Genomic DNA, 16,380 nt, shown 5'->3' with positions numbered 1-16,380 from the left:
GATTACAATTGCTTATTGCCGTTATTTGAGATGTCCTTACTGTGTATTTTGTGTAGACACAAGCTGCCTTGAGCGGGACAGCTTGCTCGACAATGTCTCGATTGATTGATTAACTGATTGATAAATAAAAAATATGGAGATGTGGGACCCGACAAATTCGGGTCACGCTATACTCCAGAACTCGTGAGTAGAAAAGAAAGTAGAAAAAACAACCTCAAGATGACCGAGAGTCATAAAAGAAAGAAAACAAACGAAAGAACAAGCAGGGTCCACCAAATGAATGTGTCCCGTAAACGAAACAAGAGTTCAAATGAACGTAGATTCAATGCCTTCTGTCTTCAATGCCGGCAGGGCCTTCTCAATCACGCAGCTCTGTAAACTGGTACTGCGCGCATGTGCTTGGCGCATTCTTATTATTACAGTTACTCTAATTACAGTGTTGTCAACGGGGGTTCACCATGCACGAAGCTCCTGACCCAGTGATTTTTATCTCTGCACGAATTTACATGCCACACCTCTCCGTGAGGAGGCACGTAAACACTGCCCACTTGGCGTGCAGTATACAAAAGGTTTGCATAAATCGTTCATCTCTGCGCAGCGAAAGCGTGACCGTTCCTCCTCTTCGGGCTCAGCCTAATCCGTTCTGGGCTGGTACGCGTTCGCCGGCTGGCATTGCCCCGGAACTGCGATTACCTTCTTCTTGCTCATGCATCCGTGTCATTCACAAGGTGAAGGCCGCCCGCCAAGCCCGCTCGGCCGAGTGAGCCGACCGCTTTCTTCTTTCGTTCACTTGTGCATGCATCAGACACATCAACACTCGTTGAACTGATTATTTTGTTCCCCACTTAACGTTCAAATATGCTCCGGTCTACATTCTAAGTTTGGTCCACACTCTCATTTCTTGCATTCTTGTGGAGATGATTGTTTTTTTTTTTAATTCCGTGTTAGTGTTTAGTAGTTTAATTCCGCGTACAGGGGTGCACAGATGGAGAGAGGACAGCAGGAAGGGACGGGGGGGGTTAGTATGCGTCGTGGGCCGACCTCAGGGGGAACTGTGCCGACTCTTGTGGGGAAGAGAACACTTTTCCTAATGTCAAGGGGACATGGTAGTTTAGAGACTTGGCTCGTCACGTGCTCTTACTTGGTTGTTCTGATATAGTGGAGCCTCACAGTAAGTGGAGGCAATCATTCTCTCATCAACAACAACATCATCATCATCATCAAAAATATGCCTCCCTGTGGCGCTTATCATACCTGTTCTAGCGACGAAAGACGCTCAAAGTGTGTATTTCACCGCAATGCACGGTATTCAGGATCAAGCGTTCCCGAAACTACCGTCGTCATCTTTCTTCCTTTCCCCTTTTTTTCTTCTTCCTTTTCTCTTTGGAATAGCAAGCCGGCTCTGTGCTTGGCTAACCTAACCCCCCCCCCCCCCCCCCCATATTCATCACGTGTTTGTTGTCGTTCCTTGCTAGGGAAGTGTATCAGGGCAAGCTACGGGTCGACATTTTCGTAATACTCCAACGTTTGATTGCCGACGTTATTTGGGGAGTTAGTCGAAGATAAATTAGAATGGAACCGTCCACGGGGAAAGCTGGCTTCTCCGGTTCACTAACCTTCGGCAGAAAATAGACTTATAATACCACACAGACCTTACAGACTTGTAATACCATCGACAAATATTAGCCAGGATTAAACGAACCGTGATGTCACGCACGACATTAATGCACGCATTCGATCACACCTAGGAAACGCGCCCACCTCGCCCAGTGCACACATCTCAAGAGAACCGTAAAACACAGAAAAAGCACACAAAAACAGCGACGGCCACTCAAGCAACGGTTTCTTTATTAAACTCCTATGGCTATTGCTCAAGGTCGTTACAGTGGGGTGACTCGACACATACCAGCGTGATGAGCACGGACATTTTATATAATTATAAAAGTCATTAGAAAATGCTAGTATAAAATTATCCTATTAGAGTCGCGCTTGCATTAGAAGTTGACGCTATGTTATGTACAAATCACAGTGTAGTCCATTCACACGGAACTGAAGAGACGCATAACATTGCACAGCACAGATGAGCGATCGGACACATAGCAACCGTGCTCTCGATGAGGATGGAACAAGGATCCACCGAAACCGGGTTCCGGTTCGGCGATGATGGTGATTATCTTGTGATCGGTGGGCTAACAGACTGTCTCAGTGAACGAGTCCCGCAAGCTGTTGAATGTTGCAGATAAATATAAGCATCAAAACAATATTAAGACGCGTGTATAATACTTGTAAAAAAAAAGAGGGCGGTCGAACTACCTATAGCCTCGGAGTCGCACAGTGAGACCCAGCTCCAAGAACTACTTTTAAAATAAATACGCGATAAAAAACAGCCTAAAAACACCATTTGTTGCTGGTCCGAATTGTGAATTATTACGCGGCGTAACATTGTAGCCCTCGCTAAAAGGTACAATACCCTAAAACGCGCACACGGAACAGAGAGCAAAATAAATTACTGCGGCTCGCACCTGTTCGCACTAGCGGCGCAGCCTTTGCGGTGCGGGTGAGTGAGAAAATAGGACGACCGTCGTTTGAGATCATACGAAGGCGAAGAAACGAGCATTGTAATGATATCCATGAAAGGCTATTAACTACTTAGACGACTAGTGGTACCCGCTCACAGGCACCGGTACCTGGCTTCTCCACCGCGCTCTTCAACAAAAGCCCAGAACTGATCTCTCTCTCTCTCTCGGCTGTTCTAGCGGAGGCCGTGACCAGCAGGCGGCGACACGCTGCTTGGGGGGTTTGAGACTGGGTGAGAGGAAGGGAATGTCAGTTAAGTTATTCGCTTATTAGCAGCACGGTCTTGTCAAAAATTTCTATAGAGCTCTTTGGACGAGCTTTTCTTGGGTTTTGTCTCGGAGCGCAGGGTTAGTTACGAGAAACCAGATACGGGGCGATGCCTCGTTTCGGCAAGGGCTAAAATACACAGTAGTTTATACCCCCACATGTGGACAACAAATATCGAAACCTCGACCCATGAAAATGTGGTTGCTTGATCACGTGGCGGGAGTTGCCCGACGATGTACAAGCAGTGCACTTGTCACGTGTTGTGCTGCAGTCCCATTGGAAAATAAAACGGTTCAAAATAATAATATACTGTACAAATACGTAAGCATAAGTTTGCACGGTAAGTTTCACTTAAATACTGACAAAGTCTTATCACCGCAGTATGACCGGGTTCTTTACGACAAGAGTAGATGGTAATCTTGTGCTCTGGAGGGCGAGGCGACGACGTCCCAGAGGGTCTGTGGGTCCCGCCCGACGGATGCGCGCATCGATGGCCATGTTGCATCGTTGAATTGCAGATGTCTCCACCTTAACGTTGCCTCTTCAACGGGACGACACTTGTGTCCTGGCAACGAGCGAACGTCTGGGGAATATGTTGTTCCTGGACGGTGCGCCGGAGCGACCATGTTTTTGCAACGAGTCCATTCGGTCGTCCTTCGTCTCAGCGTCACGCTGCACCCTCTCGCGGTGTTAGGCGGAGGGATATGGGGTTCTCGGGCGTGGTGATCAGTCGCATGCGGATTGGGACTTCCTCGTCTATCACGGGAGCAATGTCGAACTTTTGAACCGTCTGTAATGAAAAGACGTCGTCGTCGTCGTCAGTCTTAAAGGATGTCCAAAGACACTGCACTGAGCAAGAGATCGACCACCTACCCTCGCAATTAGGGACTGCATTTGAACTTCCGCTACTCTTCTTCCGATGCAAGACCGGACACCCAGACCAAACGGCAAGCAGGCCCAAGAGTTGACGTGCTCCTGTTGGTCACGCAGCCACCTTTCCGGTCGAAATGCATGGGGATCGGTGAAGTGTCGCTCATCCCGTCCAGTTGTGTACAGCGACATAAGAATTAGCTTCTAAAGCGAGAAGCAAGAGCCTACGTTAGCGACGTTATATCTTTTGGTCGCGAATTCTTTTTTCCACAATAGCGAATGTCTCACTACTTACGCCTGCAGGTATGTTGTAGCCGTCAAGAGAGATGTCATCGGCAAGAATTCTCGTGAGGAACGGCGCTACAGGATATAGTCTGTAAGGTTCAACAAGGAATAAGTTTTTTCTTCTTTTTTTAATATGGAAGCACAATGCATGTACGGTTTTCATGGGCCTTTGTTTCTCACCTGAGGGCTTCCTTGATGACAGCCTTGACGTATGGTAGTCTTGCAAGGGATTCTTCTGTAACAGGCTGCCCTGGTGAAACTACTCTCCGTACTTCGTCAAGTAGCGTTGCTTGACACTTTGGGTTCCTCGACAGCAGATAAAAGGCCCATTGCGTTGCGTGCGACGTCTATGAGAAAAATAAATAAAACAATATGTGCTTCAGAATCGCGTACGAGATAGAGTATAAGCAACAATGATTATTGAAGGCAATGGCCATTGAACATAAGCCACTGGTTTCAAGGGGTATATGGAAACATATACACGTACCGTGTCTGCAGCTGCCAGGAAAAGATCTGTGACTATCCGTACGAGCTCCTCCTCTGAGATGTTGTCTTTGAGCAGGAGCTCACCGATTATACCTTCCTGACAGGCAGTTGTCGCCGTTTGATTTGTGATGCTTTTAACGTTGTCCTCAACGTATTCCCTGGCTGGAATTAGAAACACGATAATGTATAAGCACGAGGAATATATTATACAAAGTCTAAAATTACTCGAGTAAAAAGAAGAAGAAGAAAAAAACGTACCAAGCTCAAGCGCCCTTCCTGCAGCCTTGACGAACCTCCTCCAGACCGGCAGATTAAGCTTGTAAGCGAGCCGCGGAGACATCATTGACATCTTCGCGGATTCGCTGAAGATCTGCTGAACGCAGTGGACAAACTCGTGGATACTCTCCATACTGGATGTCTTGGCGACACAACCGAGCCGCCGGCCAAAGATCATGGTGCCTAAAGCTGTAATGGCAACGTTTAGAGAACCTCAAAAAAATGCTTCATTGCACCATCTTATAACGTTTTCTGTAAACTGACACTTACACTCAATAGACCAATTGTAGAGCTCCCGCTCCAAGTTCCGAAGCACGCCGTCATTGCTGCTCCTCTCCTGCCATCGGTCCAGGAGATCAGAAATGACGTCATTGAAGACGTTCACGTGGTCGGTCACCGTCTTGGGCCTTAGAAAAACGTTGTTGAGGCTTCTCCGCTTTTTAATCCATTCAGGTCCATCCCTGTAGGGAATAAAGAAATGTCTATTATTATCTAGAAGGCGGGCGAATTGGACACGATTCTAGGTTTCGCCCGTTTTGTTACGTCCATCCATTTGAGTTCGTGTGTGTCGCGGGTCGGATAAGAGATAAGCCGCACTACGAATATAGCTTTATCCGGAGCATAACGCAGTACACGTTGTCCACTATTGCGCCTTATACATCGAACGTAATTCTTCTCTTGACGACGAGCCGTTCCTAAGCGCATGAAGGGTTGCAGCTTTCTCTTTGGTGCTACCCTTTCAATTTCATGAAATACTGGACATGTCGGTCTCCTTCATGACAGCGCAGCCAATTATGTCACGGAGGGGAACTGAATTTAATATTTTGAAGGGTGCATCAATGGGGGTGTGCATAGCACAGCGGAAGATACGGTAATCTGGTGGTCTAACACTTTCCTTATAAGGAAAAGAAATAGAGAGAGAGAGAGAGAGAGAAAAAAAAAAAACAACATGTAGGTGACGTCTTTCGTGCAAAATGATTTTTTCTTTTACAACTTCAACGAAGCATGGACTGTTAACTTAACTCGTATTTTTTTAGGGAGGTTGCTCTCGTTTTGCAATTTTTTCTAAGTTTGGTAACAGCGCATATCTGCTACGACATGCTCCGTTTCGGTGGTTCCTCGAACACTACAAGGTCGAACATGTCCGCCTTTTTGGGGAATAGGCTCCACCCGTTCCTTCCACGAATCGATTTAGACTTCACGAAACAATGCGCCGCTTTAAAACCGTAAAAAGTGATCGCCGTAATGGTATGTTCCAACCAGAGGGTTCCCTGTCGGTCCTCGTCTTGAGTTACACTGTGGCGGCGACTGCGAGAGCAGTGCAAAAAGAAGAAGAAGGAAAAAGGAGTCCGCAGCATGGGTGGGAGCTGCCTCGTTGGCTCCCCCCGAACAGGGCACCCCGACTGGTTCGCTCCACCTGTTCGGAAATACCCTCGACCTTGAAACTACTTTCTCCACATTCTGACTGAAGCTCAATTTCGGCATCCCCACCCGCTGATTCGTAGGGCTACTTAACGGTGCGCCTCATCCTCTATTGCACATCAGGGAGGAGACCGGCTACCATGAGGCCAGATGAAAGAGGCCGAACCACGTCTCTTGAAATCGTAATGTCTTACGACCGGGTCATGTCGCATTGACAGCGGTGATAAAGGTGGAAGAAAAGCTGTCTAGATCACAAGGGCAGCGATTTAACCGTACCGAGGGGAAAACGGATGCGCGAGACAGAGTTTTTACGCGCAAAATCGGTACAATAAGAGATCTGTAGAAGTGGCAGTACACTTGGCTCTTCCGGGGGATCGTGTAATGACACGGGTGTAAGCCGCGAGCGGGTCGTGGGAAAAGCGTCTCGGTAAAGCACACCTCTCTTCCTGTTGTGCGGAGGAATTGAGTTACGGACACGTCAACATCGGCGCAGAAATGTCACACGCGCTAAATAACATTCAATGGACGGGGGAAATGGGTTGCGCCGCGCTGATGTCCCGTGCCAACAGTTTGGCTGTCATTCCAGATCTCGTCGCGGGATCTTCGGCGACCGTGATAGAAGCAGGAAAAGTGGATTGCGGAATAGCTAGACGACTCTAGAAAATATGTCCCAGCTACGGAAGGACACGCTCTTTTGGGTTAAAAGATTAGGATAACGGAGCAAACCAATGTTTTTTTTTTTCTCTCCCTCTCTCTCTCGTTGTTGCCTCATCACAGGTGACACGGTGTCTTAGTCACTCAGGAATGCAACAGTCATCAATGAAAGGAACCAAGACCACTTTTTCCCCCCTCACACGGGTCGAAGAATATAGGTCGGAAGTATCTTATCATCACGGGGAACCCGGTACATTTGATGGTGGAGTTTTTGCGGCGAAAAACCAGTCCATGGCATCCAAACTCATTCCATACAAATACCATGTGAAGTAACAAAGTAGAATCAAGCACTGATAGTCGCATTTAACACTGCACGTAACGTGAGTAAGTAGCTAACTAACATTTACGCGTAATACTGTCACGTCACGCCTGCCGAGAGTATAAAGACTATTGCATTTTCTGTTAGTCGTAAAAAAAAAGCTTGTTTTGAGAGGTACCTCTCGCGAATAAATTACACTAGATCCGTAACCATAGCCATATAAGGCTGAATTTGAGGGCGGAGGACGGGGGGCACCAGATGTACGGACGCTGCACATCATTGACCGCGGGGTGCTCAGTGTCAAGGAGGAAGCAGTCAAGGTCCCAGGAGGGAATTCCTAATCGATACAACTTGATGCATGCTTGGAACATATGGACCACAGGCCACGGACCACCCACCGTTGAACGGGCACCAAATGAGTACTCACATAAAGAAGAGACCCCGTTGAATCCCTTTGACCTCGTTGTAGATGAGCCAGGCTTCAGGCACCATGTGCATCGGATATTTGCCTTCATTAGTGTACACTTGTTGAATGAGCGCACTGTCGGCCACGAACACAGCTTCCACAGACCCGAGTTTCTCACGGTAAAGGGGACCCAGCTCACGATGTCTTCGGTCACAGTACTCGTGTATCTTGGCTGCACCGCCGCTGAATGCTACGTCCAACGCCGTGCCGACCAGGGGCAGTCCCTTTGGTGTTGGTAAACTGTCGAAGGGTTTCGACGACGAGCTCTTCGGCGCGCGAGTCTTCTGCGCGGCCAGATGCGCGTGGAACGGGCACACGCTGGCGGTGGACTGCAGTCGGCGCGAGCCGCAGTCTACGAGACCACGCGCAAGACACATCGCGACCTGCCTGGTGGAGGACATGGCGATGGGTCGCCCTGCGCGTTGGGCAACCGGCGACGGAGGCTTTCTTCGAATGCCGCTGTACGCCACGCGGGTCGCCGTTTTTATGGACTGGGAGAGGGAGACGCTCTGTCTCGCTCTCGCCCGGCACGTGCGTTGAGGGGGGACACCTTCCCTCGCCCCGTTGGACGATGGGAGAGGGGGTTCTGGGGTTCAGACCTTTTGTAGAAACCCCCAGGATGGGCAAAGGTACACTTTCTCCGTCACGTCTGGACCTCCAAACTCTCGCCGCCGCCCTACGCATGTGTTGGAGATGAGCGAGAAACGCTCCCTTTCCAGTCATTTTCGTTTCATATCTGTTAGGTTAGTTTATTTATTCGTTTGTACGTTTTTGTTTAAACGCGCACTTTTGTTTGTTTTTTCGTGAAAATTTCAACGGCATCGGAACATTTCGTTATATTTCATTTTTTTTTTTTTCTAGTTTACGCAATGAAGTTTCATAATTATGTCTAAAACTTATAGCTTCACACAAGATAACCACCTGCAAGCGATTTCAATACTTTATTGGTTCAAAATGAAAGAACACCCGCACAAAGACGTCGTTTCAAAGTGCATCAGCCAGCTTTTTTCTTTTTGCCACTGTACGCACTGTGTAGTTTAAAATACGTCTGTTTCACGATACGTTCGTTACAGGCACTGCTGAATAAATAGATAATAGCGCGCTCATACCACAACTGAGGTGAAGCATTTTGAATTTCGGTATTCATTTTTACATTTTTGTACTCTAAAGAACTTCACTGACATGCTACAAAAGATAGAAATGTGGTATTTGGTATAGCGTGAGGCACAACAACCCTTCTGGAATTTCATTATTTTATTTTACATGTTCCTGGACGAAGCAGTTTGCTACACATAGCAAACGCTCTTCCAAAGTTCTAACTGCACTTGTACAATGCACACTTTAAAAGTTCGAGAAAAAAAAAGCGTGATTATTATGACCACGTGTTATGACGTAAGTGGTTATCAGCAGTTAAGGAGTTATAGGTTATATGTAGGGCCTGACTTTTTCGGGTTAAACCCGATTCCTCCCGATTATTCCCTCCCAAATAAGCTTAGGACCAGGTCGGGTTAAACGCGATTTCTCCCCGAATTCCAATCCGTACGCACGTCAGGTGAAAACATTATTTGAGTGCAACAGTAAACATTCGAAGCTCATTTGATCTTACAAGATGTGGTGCTTGTCACTATAAATCGCGAGGTATGCATGTCTGACCAATATAAAAAAAAAATTAACTGCGGGACGCTTGCTGGACAGAAAAAAAAAAGAAAAAATGAAAAGAAGAAAACTATAGTTCGATAACACCCGAATGTAGCACTATAGCTCCCCAACCATTTAAAAACATTTAAAAACCACACCCGATTCCCGTACCTCCGAATCTCGGAAAGGCATTTGTCCCGAAAAAAATTCAAACCCTATAGTTATACAGGGTGTTTGCTCTAACGATGTCCAGAAATTTTATTTAAAGCGAGCGATAAGAGAAAAACGAGCGCTACTTTTCAGCTACTTGACTAAGAAACAGGTGCTACTAGCGAAGCAGTACCTGCTTCTTACTCAACAAGCAGAAAAGTACCACTCGCTTTTCTTTTATCGATCACTTTAAATATAATTTCTGGACACGTCAGAGCAAACACCCTGTATGTTGAAGAGATTGTAGCTTTTTGAATCAATGAATTTGCTTTTCTTTTGTTTCGTTTTTTTGTATTTCAGCTTCGTTGCATCGGCATACGAATCGCCTCTCGGGTACAAGTGCGGTGTATCTTTCTTGCGCACACTCTAAACAGCCGTATACACACAGGGTCTGCCTCCCGATAGGATCTGCCGGTGACACTTTCGTCAGCCCGAGATACGACGGGCGCTTCTTTGAATCTTCTCACGCTGCAGTATACCGCATAGCGTTTAAGAAACCCAATTCTTGCTACGGTTGCCAAGCATAAAACGAGATTAAGTCTTGCCTAATCTAGGTGATATATGGAGCAAGCTTCTCCACGCCCTATCAAAGACAAGTGATGTCAAGACAAGCAGCCGGACCAATGATGACTCGGGTCCGTCCTCTTCGTGTTTTTCTTTCTTTATAAACTAACCAACCAACGAGCGATGTCAGAATTTAACGAGTAAGTCATTAATATAATCCCGCGAATCCCCGCTAAGATTATGTGTTTACGTCCTTATACTTGATAGCGTATACTTGAAATTGATAAGAATAGCTTACCTTCGATACCCTTATAGACAGAGTCTGACATCTTCGGGTTACACCCGACTCCTACACCGATTATCCTCCCCTCCCCTCCCCGAATAAGTTTCGAACCAATTCGGGTTGGACCCGATTTATATCCACGAATTACAGATTTAAAAATAGCACCCAATTTTTTCCTGCCGAATCTGGCGAAGGCATTTGAACCGAAGACCTTGCACGTAGATGACAATTTTATGCCTAGACGAAAAAAAAAAAGTCAAACAGACAGCGTTTCAGTGCTTCAAAAATAATGGAGATGCATGTGTGCGAGATCGAGTCACTAAATGAGCTCTAAATAAACTCTAGTGCGAGAATGCGTGATGGTGATGGATAGAAGAAAAAAACAAGGGGAGGTGAACCACGAGTCAGTCATGGGTGATTCGGCGAATCCTCGTATTGATCACCTTACGCGTAAATCTACTTCATTCCTACGTTGTTTTTATTATTATATTATACGCTTTATATACTATACTGTATACTTCGTCGTATAACTATATGAAGCGCAATATGCCGGAGGTGGCCAGCCACTCGCGATCCTACCGTGTGTATACCGGATCTCCCACAAATTAAATATGTAAAAGTTTCCCGTCCAGGTATTTAAATCTCGCTCTCTGTCTAGCATACACAAGAAGCATGTTTCGGTGTCCCGAATAAGGCAGGAAAGCACAACCTAAAATTGTCTCGCAAGGTACACTATGCCTGTCTTTCATACAACTACTAAATATCGTAATTCAGAGTACCAACTCCGAAGTCCTTTACCACATATAATAAAAGCGACTCAACAGCCATGCTATAGAAACGACATCATACCGAGCGTGATTATGACAACGACGTTTGCCGTAGCAGCGTTAGAGGCCGCGACAACTGAGATCCGCACCTTCACCTGTCCTTTTTCGCTTCGTTGTGGAAATCACAGTGCACGATATTCACAGCGTCCTCATGGCTTATGCAGTTACACAGGTGTTACTTGAGGTTGCACAGGCAAGAACGACGGGATACCGTTGACACTATAGTCAGACACAGTTTAATACAGTATAACAGTTAACTAGTCGGACACAGTATAGCCAGTTTACAGTATAACGGTTAATTAGTCAGACACAGTATAACCAGTCGACCAGTTTACAAGTATAACAATTAACTAGTCGGACACAGTACAACCAGTTAACCATTTTACAGTATAACAGTTTACCATAGTATAACCTTATCCTGGGACGGTCCCGTCATGGCAGATTGCGTGCGGCTAAGGCGCATTTTATTTTCTGGTTAACAGATGCATTAGGCAATGACTTACCCGAGAGATAACGCCATGAAGGCATCTGTTAATCCGCGGAACGTCACTCAAACGGCGTAACTGCTCGAGAATGGCTTGACGCTTTACTCGATGGGGGGGAGCGAAGCAGTTCAACGTGACTCTGCTCACGAAACGCATAGGGTAAGTAGCGCTTTAATACGTATGGATGGGCAAACGAGATGTCTTTCGTGCTTGGTGGATGCCCTTGGATATCATCTGCTACGATCAACGCGATAGTTCATCCAAATGGTGATGTGACGTCCCTCTGACGCACGAAGTGCGGCGGTTCGAGATTTGAGTTGTCGCGTTTTAGTAGTTCAGCCACACTTGCACGCTGGGGCGTTGTGCAGACGAAATGATAATGCTTGCGCAGTGGAATCGCACTGTAACCTGCTTGACGGCGATGGTTCGTGTCGCACGGATATCGCTGAATGAACAGTGCTGCGGAATCTCGGTTCGGCTGAAGACCAAACAGGTGTGTGTGTGTGTGTGCACTGTGGCAATATGAGTGAGGTGGCGCTGTGTGTCGTGCAACAATTGTGTTTGCTGTTGGTTTAACCATGCATAATTTTTTTAAAATTCCGTGCTAGCGCCTCGAAGCAACTGTGGCTATGAATGTTGTACATGGGAGAGAGGACAGCAGGAATGCGTGGGGGACAGGTGGGGGGGGGATTAGTATGCGTCCTGGGCTGACTTCAGGGGGAACTGTGCTGACATTCGCCTCGAAAGTCTTCGGAAAACCCAGGAAAAACCTCAGACGTCACAGCCGCTGGAGGGATTCGAACCCACCCATGCATATAAGATACTCTCTGTCGGGGTATGTTTTTACCCCATTTGTTACGATATGTGGTTGCTACACAGCGGGACATAAATCACGTAATTGTATTTGGACGGTGCGTATCACTGTTGCAAGCATGACTATATGCAGGAGCAACTCAAAGGACGAATAATATGACTATCGTATAAGCTGCGTTTACATGAACGCGACAAACGCGTATCGTATCCACTTATTGAACAAATCCTCAACAAGGAGCTGCAATAACAGGATGCGACACGCTTTTTGTCGCCTTCCTCTAACTGCGCCTATAGTGTAGACCATATTTTCAAGGGGAATAGCATCATTTTCTCGGCTATAGTCCATCTTCATGCCTATCTTCATGCCCATTCCGCGTTCTTCCGCATGAGCAGAAAGAATGTGTTTCTTATGTCCGATGCATGCGCCGAATGCGATTCAAGCCCGATTTATGTATACGAGCAGTGTCAGTATTTGTATTTGATCGCAGGAACGTGCTGTTGTCTCGTGACAGTACACTCTAAAAACAGAACTTCACCGCATAGCACGCTGTGAGCCAACCATTGCCACGAATGATAGGGTTATCGCTTCTGATTCGAGGAGAGAGAGAAGGGCGTACACCTTTTTGTGGCAATTTGGATATATGATAATTGTCACAAAAAGGCGTACGCCTCCCTCTCTCCCCGAATCAGAGGCGACAACCCTATAATTCTTGGCAATAGTTGGCGCACAGAGTGCTATGCGGTGAAGTTCTGTTTTTAGAGTGCATAATACATTTGATTTCCATTTAAATCAGTTGAATGTCTCCCTGCACTCTTAAAAATGAACTTCATCGCATAGCACGCTCCTAGCCAACCATAATCTCGAATAATATCGTTATCTGCCCTGATTTGTTGAAAACGGGAGGCGTACGCCTTTTTTTGTGACACTTATGCGGATCATAATTGTCACAAAAAAGGCGTACGCCTCCTGTTTTCAACAAATCAGGACAGACAACGATATCATTCGAGATTATGGTTGGCTAGTGTGCTATGCGGTGAAGTTCATTTCTAAGAGTGTGCACGTGTGTTTTTCAACTATTCAACCAAGGCGAAAATGCGTGCTATAATTGGTGTACTTCAGACATCACTCTTATCAACGCATTGAGACATATGGGGACACAGACAGGATGACACTAAACTCACACTATTGAAATTTATTAGGCAGTACATGCCAAAGGGTTAAATGAGCTCTTTCGAAGCAGGCCCTGTGACACATAACTTGGTAGTCCGCCTGCGGAAACGTAATTTAGCTCAGGAATGCAGATGAAATTAACTATTATTTTGGTTGGATATCTGAGCACGTCCCTTTGCTTCCTTCAAGGTATTGTAATAGGCAATGAGGAAATCGTTTAATGGCGCAGCGCAGTGTATAGTGTGCCGGTGTGAGTTCAGTGTAGAAATCGAACGGAAGGACCGATGAAACGTGACACGCTTTACATTGGTACCGTGCGTGCCTTTTACTTCTATGACAGTCTTTTTGTCTGCTCTTTGCGATTACGCCTAGTATCTTTTGAACTATTTCTTCCTATCTCACACCACCCGTTTATCGTTGTGATTAATCGATCCATTTACATTTATGGTGAACACGATAGCCGCACGTATGCATAGTGGATATCCCCAGATGAGATCTTGATCCTTTTGCTCTGTGCAACGGAAGAAATTATTCTACTTTGATTTCTTCCGTTCTCTCTCTCTCTCTCTTTCTTTCTTCCTTCCTATTTCGTATGACTATTGACAGCAGTGCTGGATGGCGCCACTTCGACATGAACAGGCGGACATCTTGCACAGGACACTTGGCCCATTCATTCACAATTTTGATTGGATAAGTTACAAGCATTGAATACATACGCGGATACCGGAACTAAATAACCTATTTGTATCAGACCGGTATATAGGCAACACCCTGAGATTGAGGAACGCAAAACAAGACAACACGAATCCCAAAGTCCTCCCTGTCCCCCGCTCCTTCCTGCTGTCCTCTCTCCATATGTTCACGTCTGTATACTCATCGCTATAACCATAGTTGCTTCGCGGCACTAACACGGAATTTAAAAAAAAAATCGAAGAAATCTCGGATCGAACCTCCATCCCGCCTGTGTTCCTCAGTCCCAGGATTTGGGGTATGGGATATGGGGTATTCCGTCACCATCAGCTCGGCTGCCGTCCTCGCCCTTCTATCTAACATTTGTCTCATCCACAGAGCCGTAATCTTCGCATGAGTTCCACTAATTTTTATTTTTCCGCAGCTTTCGCTCTCGTTGTTGATGCCGAATAGAGTTGTAAGGAAAGAATTGATTCCTGCTAAAACGACAACGTTCTCTCTCTTGATTCGCTGAAAACGGTGGGGGCGTACGCCATTTTTGTGGCAATTATGAACTGCATGATGCCACAGAAATGGCGTACGCCCCCCCCCCCCCCCCCCCTGTTTTCAGCAAATCAGGGGAACGTTAGATATCACTCAGGATGATGGTTGGCTAGGAGCGTGCTATGTGGTGAAGTACATTTTTCAGCCCTTTCAACATCACCACCACCACCACCACATTTTTCAGATCCATTTCACCACCATCACCACTACCATCATCATTTTTAAGAGGGCACGGTCCTAGCGATATTCATGAAGCCCAATCAGACAGCTATAGCGAAAGCAAGCATGTCGTTCCACTGCTTACACTATTTGCTTGAGTTTATTTCTCCTTTCTTTTTTTTTCTTTTTAATGATTAAATGCATTTTTCGATTGTATCATCCCTCATCAATATTTAGCGCTAAATTTATTACATGATTATGGGAATTCGTTACTTTACGTCATGAGACAGCTTTGGTCATGAGCAAAAATGTATTACATATTATTACTGATTATGTGATTATTACAGGATTGGTCGGCACAGGACGCCTGCTAACGCCCTTGTCCCGCTCCTCTTCTTGCTGTCCTCTCTCCATATACCCACATCTGTACTCCGCTCATAGCCACAGTTGCTTCGCGGCGCTAGAGGGAAATTAAAAAAAAATGCTGGATTGGGAATGACACTCGAAACACGCGTACCGGCATCGAACTATAGCGCTAGCGGTTTTCATGTCCCTTTTTTTCTTTTATAAATGTTTTATTTTTTACCTCCATGCATTGAACGCTGATAATGCCCTCACATCAAGGTCGAGGATGACTGGAAGTACAGCCGTCTCTGTCGCTATGGTCAAGGAAGACGTCGGAATTCGGAGACTATTTCCTTTCTTTCTTTCGTTTTTATCACGGTGTGAGCAAGATCCTATCTTCGATATGTGTATTCCGTTACATAGGAGGGTGATAAAGTAACTGTGTAACATGTTCCAGACATGTACATCATTACACAGTGGGGGAATTCTACTGGAAGTTGGTGGATTACAGTGTAGCTTTGGATGAGGGCCAGCCTTCGGTTGGAATGAATGGAGTGGAGAAGAAAAAAAAAACGAGAGGAAAAAAAATGGGACTCTCGATGTTGCCTGTTGCTTAGTGGAATGTGATACCGTGGCCTTGATATCTATGGTGGCGTGGCAGTAGGTTTGCGGTGCGATCTGGTTTGGTACAGCTTCCGCACTGAAGGAGAGAGAGGGATAAGCTGGCCTGGTGGTGTCGCAAGAGAACACTCTATAGGAGTAGAAGAAAGAGTAGAATTCACAATGCGGGACAATCAGTGTGTCAGTGAGCGACGTCTCTTCATTATGTGCAGGGGATATCACTGCAAGGAGTTCTGGATCTGGAAAGCGCATTGATGTCAATGTGACCACTCATTAAGTAAAATGCAAGTTATGCTACTTCAAAAAAACGAGATTGACAGCTTCAAAACGCACGTAATATTCTGAAATGTAATAATTTCCACGTGGATTAGTTCTGATATGTTTGAACCGCGTGGCCGGTTGCCAATTGGAGCCGAATCCAAAACAACCAATCCCAAGTTCCTTTAAAATGACAATCGCTTAAAACCTT

General features: G+C 46.0%; 1 protein-coding gene and 1 long non-coding RNA gene across 2 annotated transcripts in view; one reads left to right on the top strand and one right to left on the bottom strand.

Annotated features, from left to right (window-relative positions):
* The window catches only part of LOC135370356 (uncharacterized), a 76,736-nt gene that overhangs the window by 23,806 nt on the left and 36,550 nt on the right, over window positions 1-16,380 (top strand). The window lies entirely within an intron of this gene.
* On the bottom strand, window positions 1,827-8,340 carry LOC135371166 (cytochrome P450 315a1, mitochondrial-like). The gene is made up of 8 exons (XM_064605222.1): window positions 7,584-8,340; window positions 5,032-5,222; window positions 4,744-4,950; window positions 4,487-4,647; window positions 4,180-4,346; window positions 4,010-4,088; window positions 3,718-3,918; window positions 1,827-3,634 (listed from the first exon to the last, which is right to left on the bottom strand). The coding sequence occupies exons 1-8, from the start codon at window positions 8,021-8,023 to the stop codon at window positions 3,512-3,514; spliced, it is 1,569 nt and encodes a 522-aa protein (XP_064461292.1). The 5' UTR covers window positions 8,024-8,340; the 3' UTR covers window positions 1,827-3,511.

Source organism: Ornithodoros turicata, chromosome 10 (genome assembly GCF_037126465.1).
Source record: "Ornithodoros turicata isolate Travis chromosome 10, ASM3712646v1, whole genome shotgun sequence".
In the NCBI taxonomy this organism is placed as follows: domain Eukaryota; kingdom Metazoa; phylum Arthropoda; class Arachnida; order Ixodida; family Argasidae; genus Ornithodoros; species Ornithodoros turicata.
The sequence above is the reverse complement of the archived record's forward strand: the minus strand, read 5'-3'. Positions and strand labels throughout refer to the sequence as shown.

Excerpts from the sequence above, each read along its gene's own strand:
- LOC135371166 (XM_064605222.1), bottom strand. The coding sequence starts at position 8,023 with ATGTCCTCCACCAGGCAGGTCGCGATGTGTCTTGCGCGTGGTCTCGTA. Across the intron at positions 5,223-7,583 it reads CAACGGGGTCTCTTCTTTAT|GGATGGACCTGAATGGATTA; the intron begins GTGAGTACTCAT and ends TATTCCCTACAG. Across the intron at positions 3,919-4,009 it reads GCTACAACATACCTGCAGGC|AAGCTAATTCTTATGTCGCT; the intron begins GTAAGTAGTGAG and ends TTCTCGCTTTAG.